This window comes from Oncorhynchus kisutch, linkage group LG19, assembly GCF_002021735.2.
Source record: "Oncorhynchus kisutch isolate 150728-3 linkage group LG19, Okis_V2, whole genome shotgun sequence".
Lineage (NCBI taxonomy): Eukaryota > Metazoa > Chordata > Actinopteri > Salmoniformes > Salmonidae > Oncorhynchus > Oncorhynchus kisutch.
The window spans coordinates 42,052,806-42,068,133 of record NC_034192.2 but is presented as its reverse complement, the minus strand read 5'-3'; the positions used below and the strand labels follow the sequence as shown (position 1 = coordinate 42,068,133).

Genomic DNA, 15,328 nt, shown 5'->3' with positions numbered 1-15,328 from the left:
TAAACTAAACTTTTCATTTTCAGCAAATATCTGGATTGATATTTAATGCTTATAAAATACTGAGTAAATTACAAACTTCTGGTGTAATGTTCCTTTCAAACAGAGCATAGCCTCTTGATTCTTTCAGTTGCCCAAGACATAACCTTATTTCACCATTCACTTCATAAAGAATTGATTACGCTGCCGTCTGCTGAGATAAAACGGGCTTCTATTAAGTAACTGCGGCTAAGTATGCTGAGTACACAGCGACACAAACACGCGCACATACAAGCGCATGAAAGCACACACAAACAATGAATTAAGGGGTGAGCCAAGCGGCAAGCTTTATTATGCAGCCATGTAACTGGATGGTGAGTGTGTCTGATTTATGTTGGGATGGTCGGGAGAGATTTGTCAGAGTGAAGGGTGGGAAGGAGGGAGAGAGTGTATGTGTGTGTCAGGGACTAACATAATGAGTTTGTTATTTTCAAGTGCTGAGCTGTAAAACATCTAAGGGTCAGGACTCTGGTGTTGCAGGTGACGAGTTTGGAGTCTTTTAAGAGGGCATACAATGTGAAGTCAACTTGACAGAAGGTCTCAGACTAGTTTGGAATGAAACAGTTCTTGCACTGTTTGGGTGTTTGCATGGTTAAAAACATGCCACACAAATAACTGCCACTTTTGCATGGATGTGTCGCACCATTGGGAGTATAGTAAAGAAAAGTGTGCCTGCGCGTTTGTATGTACGCGCGCATGCCTGTGTTTGTGTTTGAGGGGCGAAGGTGAAAAGGTGAACACAGTCTGTCAGCTCCCAACTCCACACCTCCTGTTGACCTTTTCACCCCTCTCACACCCTTTCTTCATCCCCCTCTCTCTCTTTGTGTGTCACATCACAGTGGTAGCCTCTCAGGTAAGCAATCAGGTGCTACTGATGTGCGGTCCTGGTGTGGAGGTTGTGGGGACAGGGTAAAGATCACAGAGCACCGTGGAGCCTCTTCTTGTTTTCCATTACTGTCTCATCTCTCACCTGCCTCAACACAATTAAAGTTACATGTGTGCACAGATACACATGCAAGTATGCCCGCCCGCACGCACGTTTCCAAGAGTCAACAGAATCTAGTCTACACCACACAACAGCATCTAGTCTACACTACACAAAAGAATGTCATTAGAAGGTTGAAATAATAACCCAAGCTGACAACAACACTTCATTGAACACATAGCTATTGAAATGTAATTTATTTGTGGCACCAGAATGTTCAAGACAGTGATGCTTTCTTGCCCTGTCTACACCATTCTGGGACCTGATGGCTCCCTCTCAGTAAGATCAACTCACGAGGCAAGAACATGTAGGTCATTTCTGAGAAGAAAAAAAACTGTGCCATGCAACCACAGTCTTCATCTGAAGCTATTGATGATGGAGAGTGGTTTGATGGGGACCAGGGGCACAACTTTTACTGGAGACAGGGAGGACATTCACCATTCTGAAATAGCATTTTTGACCCCCCCAGTTTTATCATTTGAATGTGATACAAAACGAGGCAGTTGTGCTTTAGGACCATGTAGACACATCCGAGAGGTCGGGTAGGTTGTTTGGATTGTTTATCTGACTGAATTAAAAAATACATATAATCATAATAATTAATCATAATAATTATGCCCCCCCCCCCACACACACTTCTAAAACCAAAGTTGCGCCCCTCATGGGGGCATACAGTACTTCACTATTTTGCAACTCACGGTATCACGGTAACAAGTGCTCTACTTTACCACTAGCCTATCAGAGAGGAGGTTAACATTTTAATACAAGTTTTTGCTGAGTCCTGACTTATGGAGGACGACACAGGTGTTCACTTGGCCAAAGAATATTAGTCTATTTGTTATCTGGGTTTACAGACTCCTCTGGATGGTAAAAGTGGAGAGCAAACAAATTGCAGCAATTATGAAGGCAAGCCATGCAGAAAACCTTTTGACATTAATGCAATTTCCTATTTTAAAAATGGAAAAGATGGGACGGCCATAAATTAACAATAAGATGGAGAAGATGTAGACTGGGCTACAGTGGGAAATAACATATTTTATTCATGGAACAGTTTGGCCTAACATTTAATTGAACTGGTGCAAAACATACTGAGCATCCGAGATGCTAGATATAGGCTACCTAAGTATGATTCAAAAACAGTGACATAGGCTACCCCTAAACTATGTGTCATAAAAAAAACATGGTTTGGGACTCCAAATAAAATAGACGTAATTACCAACTAGGACAAAAACAAAGGGAATCTATAAAAATGTGCATGATGATTTCATTTTCACTTATCTACACTTACACAACCACCCTATAGGATATACAGTACATAGGCTACACAGTACATGTTCTTAGACTTCTGGTAATAGTGCTTGCATTAATGGTACTAAAGCGCCCTCAAGTGGATAAAACTCTTGCCAGAAAACCATAGGCTACCTTCATCTCATAATGTCCATATCAATCCAGGTGGAATACATACATTTGGTCATTATACTTTTTTGGATTATATGCTTAATTTGTAACGTTACATCATTTATTTTGGCCCAATTGTCCACTAAATCCATTATAGCTATGAACTCAATAGGTGGCGGTATTGCATGTGTAAATGTGTAGGTCTAGTCTCCTGAATTGAACCCAGAGAAGAAGAAAAACGGAGACGGCGAAGAGGAAATTGAGCTAAAACGAATATATTTTAGGCTACAATGTCATTTGTCCTATACTTCAAATGACGGGTGTTACATTGTTTCTCATGTTCCTCCTAAATTTAGGCATACTTACTTTTTCCGATGTTGTTCGTTGTAGTGGCGTTTGGCAAACTATCAGGAAGTCCAACTGCTCTGTAGACACTGATGTTGATTTTGAGTCGTTTAGGAAACAATTTCATCGGAATTATAAACCCCACAGTGATTGTTATCATCGGCGCAGATCTTATTTTAAGGTAGGCCTGTCGGTGTTATGGCTTTTTCGTATTTATATTAGTTGAATTAAACTGTATTTGCAACTGGGGAGTTGCAGCTGTGTGCGGGCACTGTGTCAGAAGAGAGACTAACGTGATTTGCGTAGGAAGAGGGATGGATATACTGTAGGTTTATCAAAGTTTTGAAATATGTTCGTCAATTAAAAAATAAATTAAGTGGGGGGTAAGACTATTGTTATACCTTCTGGATATGCCATGAGAGTTAGCCTACTGTGACATGTACAGTGACATTGTGGTCTGTTGCAGAATTCCATCAAAAGGCATGCATACCTGAACTCATTGTCAACAGACAAAGACTCCGCAAAATATGGCATTAACCAGTTCTCGGATTTGTCAATAAATGAATTCAGAGGTAATAATATGCAAAACAAAAACGAATGTATTTGTTTCCCAGTGAACAAAACTGATTGACTGGGTTAGTATTGATTATTAATTGTATATTTAAACCAAAATAAACATGGAGGCTAACCAAACACCACATTAACTGGAAGAAGATCGCTATAGCCTACTTGAACACTGAAATGTAATTGAACTTTCTCTACAGACCTGTATTTGACTGCCACAGCTGAAACAGTCCCTCCCTACTCAGGACTGAAGACAGAGGGACTGCCTGCCAAGTTTGACTGGAGGGACCAGTCTGCAGTCGGATCAGTACAGAATCAACAAGCAGTAAGAGCTTCCTTTTCCTTAAGATATCAACATACTTGTCTTTTCAAGGTGACACACTTCCTTATTGAAGTTGACTTTGAACTCTGTCTAGAGGTTTTCTCCTCATAGAAGTAAAAAACACTCACTTTGTATTAACTTCTATGAAGAAAAAACCTCTTGACAATCATGTATATGTAGGTGTTATGTTGTATCACCGTAACCTTGTCCCCAGGCTATTGCGAACGTCTGGTACGAGAGACTTATCACAGTAACTTTGCATTTTTGTTCAACATTTCCACTACAGTCAGTAGATGGCAGTGGAGAACCATTTTATAGTCTTACTATCCATCTTTTGACACATGGACATTGTTTTCATAATAAGACATCTTTATACTGCATAAATTCCACACATCCCACATCAAATCACATATTGCTGACATTATCTCTATTTGTTATAAAGTATATTAACAATTTATTTGGATATTTAGATGTTCATGTTAATGTCTCGTTGTAATGTTAAATGCCGATGCTTGAATGTCAAGTGTCTCTCATTGCAGTGTGGAGGTTGCTGGGCGTTCAGTGTTGTGGGTGCCATAGAGTCGGTCTATGCCAAATCAGGCCAGCCATTGAAACAGCTCAGTGTGCAACAAGTCATTGACTGTTCCTACAAGAACCAGGGCTGCAATGGAGGCTCCATTACCAGGGCCCTGAGCTGGCTGAAACAGGTCCAGATATGTTTTCTGAGGACTTTTAAGCATCTCGTGTAATATCAAATGTTTGTCATTGATTATTTAGAAGTGATGGTGATTTCCACTGTTAGACTACTACTGTATACCTGTTGATCAACAAGATGTTCAACATTAAATGATTTTTACATGTAGCATAAACATGCATTGAGTTTGCTTCTCCCTGTCCTTTTCTTTCAGACTAGGGTTAAGTTGGTGAAACAGTCAGAATACCCATATAAGGCCGAGACTGGAATTTGCCATTTATTTTCTCAGTCACATGATGGTGTTTTGGTGAAGGACTTTGCTGCCCATGATTTCAGGTATAAGAGTGTCAGCACCTTTTTTATGTGGAGTTCTAATGGGTAATATTTAACACATTTATTTTTTATGAAGTCATATATGACTGTGACTTGGCATATAGCACAGGTGTATAGTTGCATATAAACAATACCATCTGCACAAGTTAAGCACAAATACTCCAATGTTCTTTCGGGAAATGTTTCACGATACAGCAGGGACTCTTACAGTATTTTCCCAAGTTCAGGGAGGCAGTTTGCCTAGCGATTTAAGAGCGTTGGGCCAGTAACCGAAAGGTCGCTGGTTCTAATCCCCGAGCCGACTAGGTGAAAAATCTGTCTGTGCCCTTGAGCAAGTCACTTAACCCTAATTGCTCCTGTAACTCGCTCTGGATGAGAGTGTCCCCATAAATAACTAAAATGTAGTGAGTGCAATGTTTTCATTAAGTACTGCACCAAAGGTTCAAAGGTGGTTGCGATTCAGATGCAGTATCACTGTTTACCAGACTAATATGCTGTAGACAGAGACGGGTCATTAACACCGAGGTTCCCGCTGCCGTGTCCCCGACGCTCATATCCTGTTGTTTATTCAGACATGTACTAAGTTAATCCTGTGGCTACGGTGCATTGTGGGTAAAAATCACTGCTGACTCAAAACAATGTGATGTTTATGGTCACTGAATAGGGATGTTCTTATTTACACAAGTATTTCACTGTGCTGTTTGTTCCATGCATCTTTAAACTTGGTGAACCTCTTTATCCTGGGTTCGGACTAGCTTTTTTTGTTACTCCTCTTTAGTTTTTACAGCTATCTTAATAATGATTTTCTAGCTTAGCGTTGCTCCTTTCTCCCTCATACTTTCCCGACCAGGAAGAACTCTGAGCCCTGGTTAAAGGTGTTTGTAGTAGTCTGGTTATGTGGTCAGAAAAAGGGTCCAAGCTCAGATAGTGTTTTGATCCCTGATTTACATCATATATTATTATATAATGTTGTATCAACCGTCTACTGTATGGGCATAGTAATGACGCATTAACGAGGCTAAGTGGTTTAACGTTTCAACATTCACAGGTTTTGTCTCATTTTGGCTGGGATTCAATCCGATCGCGCTTAGTCCACAATGCACATTTCAAAGGCAATATTGCTCTGTTTGCAGAGACCACATTCACAGTAAACACTGCAGGTCCACTCAATAGGAAATTACCTTTACATGGTGCATTGTCCAAATCCACCATCAGATTGAATCCCGACTGGTCTCTTTTTAACCCAGATGTCTACCGCAAATCAACAAATGGTTTTGAAATTACATTTGGACAATTAATTCAATTAAACATCAACCAAAAGTGGATGTTGATCTGATATCTTTGCCCGGTGGGGTGCCTGTGATGTCTTCTCTAGTGGGCTTGAGGAGGCTATGATGGGCAGGTTGGTGGAGTGGGGACCCTTGGCTGTGACTGTGGATGCCATCAGTTGGCAGGACTATCTGGGTGGCATCATGCAGCACCACTGCTCCTGCCACCATGCCAACCATGCTGTGCTGGTCACTGGTTACGACACCACCGGTATTCCATTCACTCACTAAATATGCATTCATCTGGGCGCCCACACACAAATAAATAAACAAAGAAAAATACACACAAGATGCACACAAACAAGACACACACTCAGAAAGTTTGTAGTTGATGTGAATTCTGTCATAATCTTTACATTTTATTACTACAATTTGACATGATGCCAATTTCATATGCATGGAATACTCTGTCTACAGTAGTGTTCATAGTGTGTGGCTGAACATTCTAAACATTGTCCCTCTGTTTCAGGTGACGTGCCATACTGGATAGTACAAAACTCATGGGGAACGTCATGGGGTAACGAAGGTTATGTTTACATTAAAATGGGAGGCAATGTTTGTGGTGAGTTTGAACTTGTTTACACTTAGTGTTTACACTGCCTGATGCAACATTGTCCCGGAATTTGTTTAGTGATACCTGTTGCCTAAGCATAATGTTTTATATTCTGAGCACTTTTCATTTAAAGGTCCAATGCAGCTGTTTTTATTTCAGAATCAAATAGTTTCTGGTGAACGATTAACTACCTTACTGTGATTGTTTTCAATTAAAATTGTCAAAAATAATTTTTTTAATAGCTTTAAAATAGGACACACTCGTTTCACACCACTTCGATTAAAAAATGATTTGTGTAGCAGGTTAGGGGAGCATTTAAGCTAACCCTTTTCCTAACCTTAACTTCAGTCTCCTTACCGGCTACGTTAATTCTCCTAAACTGCTACGAAAAATTATCTTTGGTATTGAAGTGGCATGAAAAGACTTTCACCAATTTCTCAAATTATTTTGTCTTTTTTTTTAACCTTTATTTAACTAGGCAAGTCAGTTAAGAACAAATTGGCCTGTGGTCTTAGTGGGGACGGGAACACTGAAAATGAGCTGTTGTTGGCGGAGCGGTTTGGATCTCTCTTTCTTATTGGTGTAACTCATTTAATGCCCAGTTATGTCACCAGGCAGGGCAACTCCATCCCACCAAAACAGGCTGAAATATCAGTCTGTCTTTTTTCAAACAGCTCTTACACTAAAAGGGCATTATCATCATTTCACAGTATTATTCCAATCTCATAGTGTGAATTGTTATATAGATATGTATGTACACTACCTTTCAAAAGTTTGGGGTCATTTAGAAATGTCCTTGTTTTTGAAAGAAAAGCACATTTTTGTCCCATTTTAAAATAACATCAAATTGATCCGAAATAAGGTGTAGACATTGTTAATGTTGTAAATGACTATTGTTGCTAGAAACGGCAGATAATTTTTTTTATGGAATGTCTACATAGGCATACAGAGGCCAATTATCAGCAACCATCACTCCTGTGTTCCATTGGCATATTGTGTTAGTTAATCCAAGTTTATTATTTTAGGCTAATTGATAATTAGAAACCCCTTTTGCAATTATGTTAGCACAGCTAACATAAACTGTTGTGCTGATTAATGAAGCAATAAAACTGGCCTTTAGACTAGTTGAGCATTTTTGAGCATCAGCATTTACGGGTTCGATTACAGGCTTAAAATGGCCAGAATCAAAGAACTTTCTTCTGAAATTTGTCAGGCTATTCTTGTTCTGAGAAATGAAGGCTATTCCATGTGAGAAATTGCTAAGAAACTGAAGATCTTTTACAACGCCGTGTACTACTCCTTTCACAGAACAGAGCAAACTGACTCTAACCAGAATAGAAAAGAGGGGGAGGCCCCGGTGGACAACTGAGCAAGAGGACAAGTACATTAGAGTGTCTAGTTTGAGAAACAGACGCCTCATAAGTCCTCAACTGGCAGCTTCATTAAATAGTACCCACAAAACACCAGTCTCAACGTCAACAGTGAAGAGGCGACTCTGGGATGCTGGCCATCTAGGCAGAGTTGCAAAGGAAAAAGCCACATCTCAGACTGGCCAATAAAAATAAAAGATTAAGATGTGCAAAAGAACACAGACATGGGACAGAGGCACATCCCGGAGTCGCCTCTTCACTGCTAACGTTGAGACTGGTGTTTTGTGGGTACTATTTAATGAAGCTGAGATTCATGCATTTGAGCCAATCAGTTGTACAAGGTAGTGGTGGTATAGAGAAGATCAAGTCCATATTATGGCAAGAACAGCTCAAATAAGCAAAGAGAAATGACAGTCCATCATTGCTTTAAGACATGAAGGTCAGTCAATCTGGACAATTTCAATAACTTTTAAAGTTTTCTTCAAGTGCAGTCGCAAAAACCTTCAAGCGCTATAATGAAACTGGCTCTCATGAGGACTGCCACAGGAATGGAAGACCCAGAGTTTATTAGAGTTACCAGTCTCACAAATTGCAGCCCAAATAAATGCTTCACAGACTTTGAAGTAACAGACACATCTCAACATCAACTGTTCAGAGGAGACTGCCTGACTCAGGCCTTCATGGTCGAATTGCTGCAAAGAAACCACTACTAAAGGACACCAATAATAATAAGAGACTTGCTTGGGCCAAGAAATATGAGCAATGGACATTAGACTGGTGGAAATCTGTCCTTTCGTCTGATTCCAAATGTGAGATTTTTGGTTCCAACCGTTGTCTTTGTGAGACTCAAGAGTAGGTGAACGGATGAACTCCGCATGTGTGGTTCCCACAGTGAAGCATGGAGGTGGTGTGGGGGTGCTTTGCTGGTGACACTGTCTGTGATTTATTTAGAATTTAAGGCCCACTTAACCAGCATGGCTACCACAGCATTTTGCAGCAATACGCCATCCTATCTTGTTTGCGCTAGTGGGACTATCATTTGTTTTTCAACAGGACAATGACCCAACACACCTCAAGGCTAAAGTTTGGACACACCTAGTCATTCAAGGGTTTTTATTTATTTATTTTACATTGTAGAATAATAGTGAAGACATCAAAACTATGAAATAACACATATGGAATCATGTGGTAACCAAAAAGAGTTTTAAACAAATCAAAATATATTTTAGATTATTCAAAGCAGCCACCATTGCCTTGATGACAGGTCACAAGGTGATGTTTTAACACGTTACCTCATGCATGACCGGCAGGGATTGAGCCACATTCTCCTTCACACTGTAGACATTGTGATGGGCTCATCTTAATCAGTCGTTCTTTATTGGAGGAGTTTGTTTTCATAAGCAGTGAGTGACTATCAATGATTTGTGCATATTTGCTGTGGAAATGCCTTGTCAATCATTTTACAGTTATAGCTCTATGTCAAATCTCCCCATTCCTGTCCTTTCTGTAGGTATTGCAGACTCTGTGACTGCTGTCTTCCTGTGACTGTGTGGGGACGTTGATGTTTTTTCTAAAGGGATTCATTAGTGTGTTCAGTACTGCCAAATTCTCGATCAACTCTTGAAGGAATTATTTTCAAGACAATTCCCATGGAGGTCAAAGTCATTTTCTGGCAACCTTTTCAGTACAATATTTTTATTGAGACAGATACAATTTATATTCTTCTGATACAATAAAATATATTTCTTTGCAGTCCTGTGATCATTTATATGGTGAATAAAGTCTACAGGTCATTTCTCTGACATCACATAAAAACACCCAATCCGCCAATATCCAAGTACTGTACAAAAACATATTACTCTAAAAAAGATGAACAATAGGCTTCTTTAGGGTACACATTCAGAATAACCCAAAGTGCATGGGTCGGTGCATGATTATCATTCATTAGGCCATGTACATAGATCAAATTCTTACTTTAAATACAGCAAAATATTATATAAACAATATACTTTATAAACACTAAATAATTATATTAACAATATATACATGCAGACAGCTTATGTGGTTAAGATTATATACTATGTTACTTGTCCCATTATAAATAAAATGTATTTTATATATATTATATAATGCCCACTGGGTCACGTGTGTCTTCATAGTTTAAAGAGGTTCCCTTTCGTTGTCACCTTTCCTCCATCTGAACTGACCACTTTCGACAGTTAATAACAGGTTCTAGTCTGAATCCTCACTACTGCAGTAGGAGCTGTCACAGTACTCTGCAGTGAACAGGAATGTGTGCTCATTGGGGTCCAGCTTGGGCACCCAGTGCCGAGGTATCAAAAATGTGGCCAGGTTGAAGAGATCCACAAAGACTTTGTAGCGATCACTGTTAGAGAGAAGAACGAACACCTACTTAGCTCTTTGAAGGGGTATAAGAGCATGTGCTTGACAGTAACTCTGGATTGCTTTGGATCCGGTTTATTTCAATAGCTAATCATATATGACATACCTGACAGTAGAGCGCAGGTAGTGGTAGCCAGAGGAGCCTCCAGTGCCTGCTTTGCTACCAATCATTCTGTGCACCATGCACACATGGTTGTCTGAGACACAGGAGGAATATTACACTTGTTATTTCAACTGTTCCAGATCAATGATACTCTAGACAGTTGAAAGCATGTTATCTACTGTGAAATACAAATGGTGTAAGGGACACCTGTAACTGTTCTTTACATACAATATGTCTTTGGATGTAACTTACATCTCCATTTTGTCATGAGGGTATCAATGTCCATCAGGTTGGACAGGAGTTGGAAGGGAACCTGGAACCTGGGCTCCTCCCTAAAAATAACAGAACAATCCACAATGTAATAATGACATCTCAAATGGTGACCAAACATAAGCCTGCCTAAACTGTAAGGAACCCTCCTTACCTGTAGAAGTAAATCATCAGAGCTCCTTGGAGAGCCTTGTAGGAGATCCGTCTCTCACCTGGCCAAACAACAGGATGGTTTCTTAGACCTGGGATCTGTAGTTTTAAACTAATTATGTCTAGTGAATTGTTGAGGCAGTTGGTGTTAGATGCTTAGCCTGGATGCAGGTACTCACCTTTGCTCAAAAGATGCTCATGTCTTTTGATGTCAAACAGAGAAGTGAAGAGCTCTTTTTGCTTCGTCAGCTCTTCCATCATCTCCTCCTTCTCCTCAGAGTCTGGCATTTTCTGCCAAAAGGACAATAAGATCATAGCTTTTGGTCATGTTATTTTATATTTATGTAACCTTATAAGTAATGTTGTGCAAGTTTTTGCTACTGGATTATTTTAAAACAGCCCATACCGCGATTTTCTTTTTCTCAAGACACAATCCTTCAAAGATGTTGGCTTCCAGTTTTTTCCAAAAGTTGAACCCATCGCCTTCAAGACCTGGGGTCCTTTCCAGCCATTTCTGAATAGAACAACACACAGTATTTCTCAATACTGCTATGATATCAAGTATTCAAACAGTATCTCTTTTCATATGTTTCAGTAATTTTGCTTTAGTGCTTCTCACACACCTCTACCAATTTCAGCAGACAAGGCTCCTTCTCAGAACTGAGCAGCATCTCACTCTCATGTCCTTTGAAGTTGTCCCTGTAGTGACGCCTGTTGTAGGGGACCCTCAGGTTGTCAGGGACCCCAATCTTGTTCTCCAACAGACGGAATTGGAGACTTTGGAACCCGGAGGCAGGGGACAGATACTCTCTACAACACACACGAGTAAAGAGTGTTACAATTGTAAAGAGGGTATCATTTTATGAGGTTAAAGGTTTACAAAGATTTATATAAGCTAAAGGTTCTCCATGGGTTAACTATGGGGCTTACCTGAAGTCATAGAAGTCCAAGGCGGTCATTGTCTCGAGCACGGAGAACTGGTCGACCAGCAGCCTGAAGATCATAACGATCCTATGTATGCGGGTGTTGACCTTCAGCATGTTGCGTTCATCACGAACCTGGTGAAGCATGACCATTTTAAAGATGAGCTCTATAATTTTTTGGCTTCTATGGGTGCTGAAATTGGACCGTATTGGACAGAAAGAAGCACACTGCTTAACACCCATGAAAAAAGGTTTAGGTCATTGACCTTATTTATATTTTGTGGTTTAATGAGGTAAAGCATTGACTCGTATTGTATTTTCATAATTTATGAACTATATGTTAAATTCAAGCCACAATTTGATGTACACAATAGCAACTTTAATTTCTAGAATGTACCTTTAATTTAGAAAGAAAAACAAATACACTGCTCGGATTGAAATGTTTGTCAGGGTACTCTTTCTTTCTGAGGTACTTACATGTCCACTAATGAAAATCTCTCGCACTGAATCCAGTTCCCAAAGAATCTGCTTGAACCAGAGTTCATATGCTGAAATAAAATAATACAAATTAAATTAATCATAATGTCCCACCTTTGCAATTAAATTAAATTGATCATTTGTTGATGGAAAGTTGGTGGTGAATTGCTATTCAAGTCTTCCAGGATTAGGTGCAACCACAATGAAATGGTTAGATTAATGTATTGATTTGACTGGATTTCAAATGGAACCAAAGGGCATGCATGCACACTATGATTACAATTCCTCTATTGATTCTCAAATCTTGATGATATTTGACCACAAACATACTTCACCTTGATGGGTGACAATGAAAAGATGTTCATCGTGGATCTTGTTCCCTTTCAGTTCACTCTGAAGAACTTGGGCCGTCACAACCTTGTCAAGCTATAATGAATCAAAACAAATAACATTTAGTACTACAGCTAACACAAATTAAAATTGTACTTCCATTCCACCCGTTATGTTAATTCACCTATAAGGGATGGAGCAAATATTCCATCTGCAGAAGACAATGATACTATGTTAAAAACCTTGTAGAAGATTAAGTTAGATGAAGATAGAGAACGCTTTACCTGAAGGTAGTCACCATAGATGATGCCACCTTTGCTGGCCTTGTTAATTCCTTTTTGAGACTCATCTGCCTCCTCCTCATTCAGAAGCAGCTTGCTCTTGAATAACCTGGGGAATGAAAATACACATGTATTGTCATTGATTAGCTGTCATGCAAATCATAATAATGATAAAGATCATTTATTTAGCATTCAGCTCAATTATATGTCTTTGAAATGTCACAAACATTTGACTAAAACAGAATTTGAAATGCAATGATTGCATACAAGTGCTTCTTCTCAAAGTATGGACATCCACCACTCATTGTTATCCAAATGATTCAAAATTAAAGTAAAGATTTGATCCTCTTCCGTTGGTTTAATGAAACTATCTCTGTGAAAACCCAGGTATTTAAGGGCTCTACACCACGTCATGTTATTGGCATATTTCAACATCCGGCCCACCTCCTTTTGCTCCATCCAAAGTGTGTGTGTGTGTGGGGGGGGGGGGGGCATAATATATTTTACAATAGCCCCAACCTTCAGCTACCTGCAACCCCTCCCATCTATCACTGAAGAACATCCAGTTGACTTCTATTTACCATTTATTTTTCAACTGTGCTGTTTCACAAGAGTTCTGAACCTATCTACATTTTTACAGACACGGTATATTTTATTTGTGTTATCTTGTTATTTTTAGTCCCAACCGTTCTTGTTTACCTTCTCTTGGGTAAACTCACTGGATGTAAAAAGGTCAAAACATCTTAGCAATCTATGTTTGCAATCAACCAAAACATACTTCTATCATCAGATGTGTAATGTGCAGTTCATAATATGAGCTGTTATTCAACCATCACACTGTTTTATCTTAGCATCATGTTACTTGAAAATGTGTATCTTCCTTAGCTTACTCATTTGAGTTTAAGTTTTTAAAACATGTAGGTCATCAGAGGCCTTGTTATTATCCCAAAGTGTATCTTATAGAATTATCTATAGGCATATCATATCAATTTGAGATCTTTTTCACCTGTGAAATGTCTTTCTGCAGTATTTCTCAATCGTTTTTTTGTATATTGTACATTGTAATTATTGCATTTATTTATGTTTTTATGCATATACTACATCTTATTTATTACAGCTCAAGTATATCCAAACTGACCCTGAGATGTAGTACCCTCACTCTATTGAACTGCCAAGTGGTCACCAATAACTGGATCTGAGATTGAGTACCCTCACTCTATTGAATTATCAAGTTGTCAACAATAACTGGATCTGAGATGTAGTACCCTCACTCTATTGAACTGCCAAGTTGTCAACAATAACTGGATCTGAGATGTAGTACCCTCACTCTATTGAACTGCCAAGTGTTCAACAATAACTGGATATGAGTTGTAGTACCCTCACTCTATTGAATTATCAAGTTGTCAACAAGTGAATTATATAATTTCTCAAATGTTCTTTCTGGTGCAAACATGAGTTGGATAAAAAAATCCAATGTTGTTATGTAATGTTGTTTATCTCTTGTCCCATCCTCGATATTGACCTGATAGATCAGCTTTAATATTGCAGACAGATTGTGGCTTCCATCAATGTAATTGTCTGTATAATTTCCAATCCTCCATATATTTTATTGTAAATATATAAAATATAGATATTTAAAAATATATATTTTTTCCTTTATTATTTTGCCCTAACCCTACCACCCCTCCCCTAATTGGAGAAAACTAATGGACAACAACACTTAGGCTTCTACTTCCAGCTTAGACATACTATTTAAAAAAAGCATTTGTAATGCTGTCCAATGTTTTTTTATTTATTTGACCTTTATTTTACTAGGCAAGTCAGTTAAGAACAAATTCTTATTTTCAATGATGGCCTAGGAACAGTGGGTTAACTGCCTGTTCAGGGGCGGAACGACAGATTTGTACCTTGTCAGCTCGGGATTTAGTCCAACGCTCTAACCACTAGGCTACTCTGCCGCCCCTTGTTGTTCTGTAATGTTGTTTATCTCCTGTCCCATCCCCGATATTGACCTGATAAAACAAAATTAAATGTATTTGAGCATACAGATCTAGGATCTTAATTTGATCTATATTGTCACAGCAAAAATAATCCTGCAGCAACAGGATCTGAACGTTTAGTACATCATTTTGCTTGATCGGTGGTTAGGCTATTATCCTAGGCTACATCAAAAGTGCAATACTGTTAATATAACCATGTGTTAGTGTGGTTTTACAGTGAAATTATGTAAATGACAAAGCTCATCTGCGTTTCTCAGCAACAAAAGAGTGATCAAATTAAGATCCTGTAACCTGTAACTGCGGTCATAGGCTACCAGGGAATCAGTCTTTCAATATTTGTAGTTCAGTTAATGTGTAATCTTTGCCATAGAAATGCTGACTTGCTGTAATTTTGTCATTTATATGTATTTTGTTTTCTGAGAACCTCGTTGACACAACCTTGACATAACTATGCCTTTGATCT

General features: G+C 38.9%; 2 protein-coding genes across 2 annotated transcripts; one reads left to right on the top strand and one right to left on the bottom strand.

Annotated features, from left to right (window-relative positions):
- The first annotated feature begins 2,621 nt into the window (after window positions 1–2,621).
- ctso (cathepsin O) lies at window positions 2,622–9,696 on the top strand. Its single transcript, XM_020452837.2, has 8 exons — window positions 2,622–2,945; window positions 3,231–3,336; window positions 3,529–3,653; window positions 4,190–4,357; window positions 4,559–4,680; window positions 6,053–6,216; window positions 6,475–6,567; window positions 9,439–9,696. The coding sequence occupies exons 1-8, from the start codon at window positions 2,733–2,735 to the stop codon at window positions 9,471–9,473; spliced, it is 1,026 nt and encodes a 341-aa protein (XP_020308426.1). The 5' UTR covers window positions 2,622–2,732; the 3' UTR covers window positions 9,474–9,696.
- On the bottom strand, window positions 9,607–13,330 carry tdo2a (tryptophan 2,3-dioxygenase a). Its single transcript, XM_020452836.2, has 12 exons — window positions 13,133–13,330; window positions 12,869–12,974; window positions 12,590–12,680; window positions 12,255–12,325; window positions 11,785–11,912; window positions 11,478–11,664; window positions 11,261–11,368; window positions 11,034–11,145; window positions 10,859–10,916; window positions 10,687–10,766; window positions 10,438–10,528; window positions 9,607–10,314 (listed from the first exon to the last, which is right to left on the bottom strand). The coding sequence occupies exons 1-12, from the start codon at window positions 13,168–13,170 to the stop codon at window positions 10,161–10,163; spliced, it is 1,224 nt and encodes a 407-aa protein (XP_020308425.1). The 5' UTR covers window positions 13,171–13,330; the 3' UTR covers window positions 9,607–10,160.
- Between the last annotated feature and the right edge of the window lie 1,998 nt (window positions 13,331–15,328).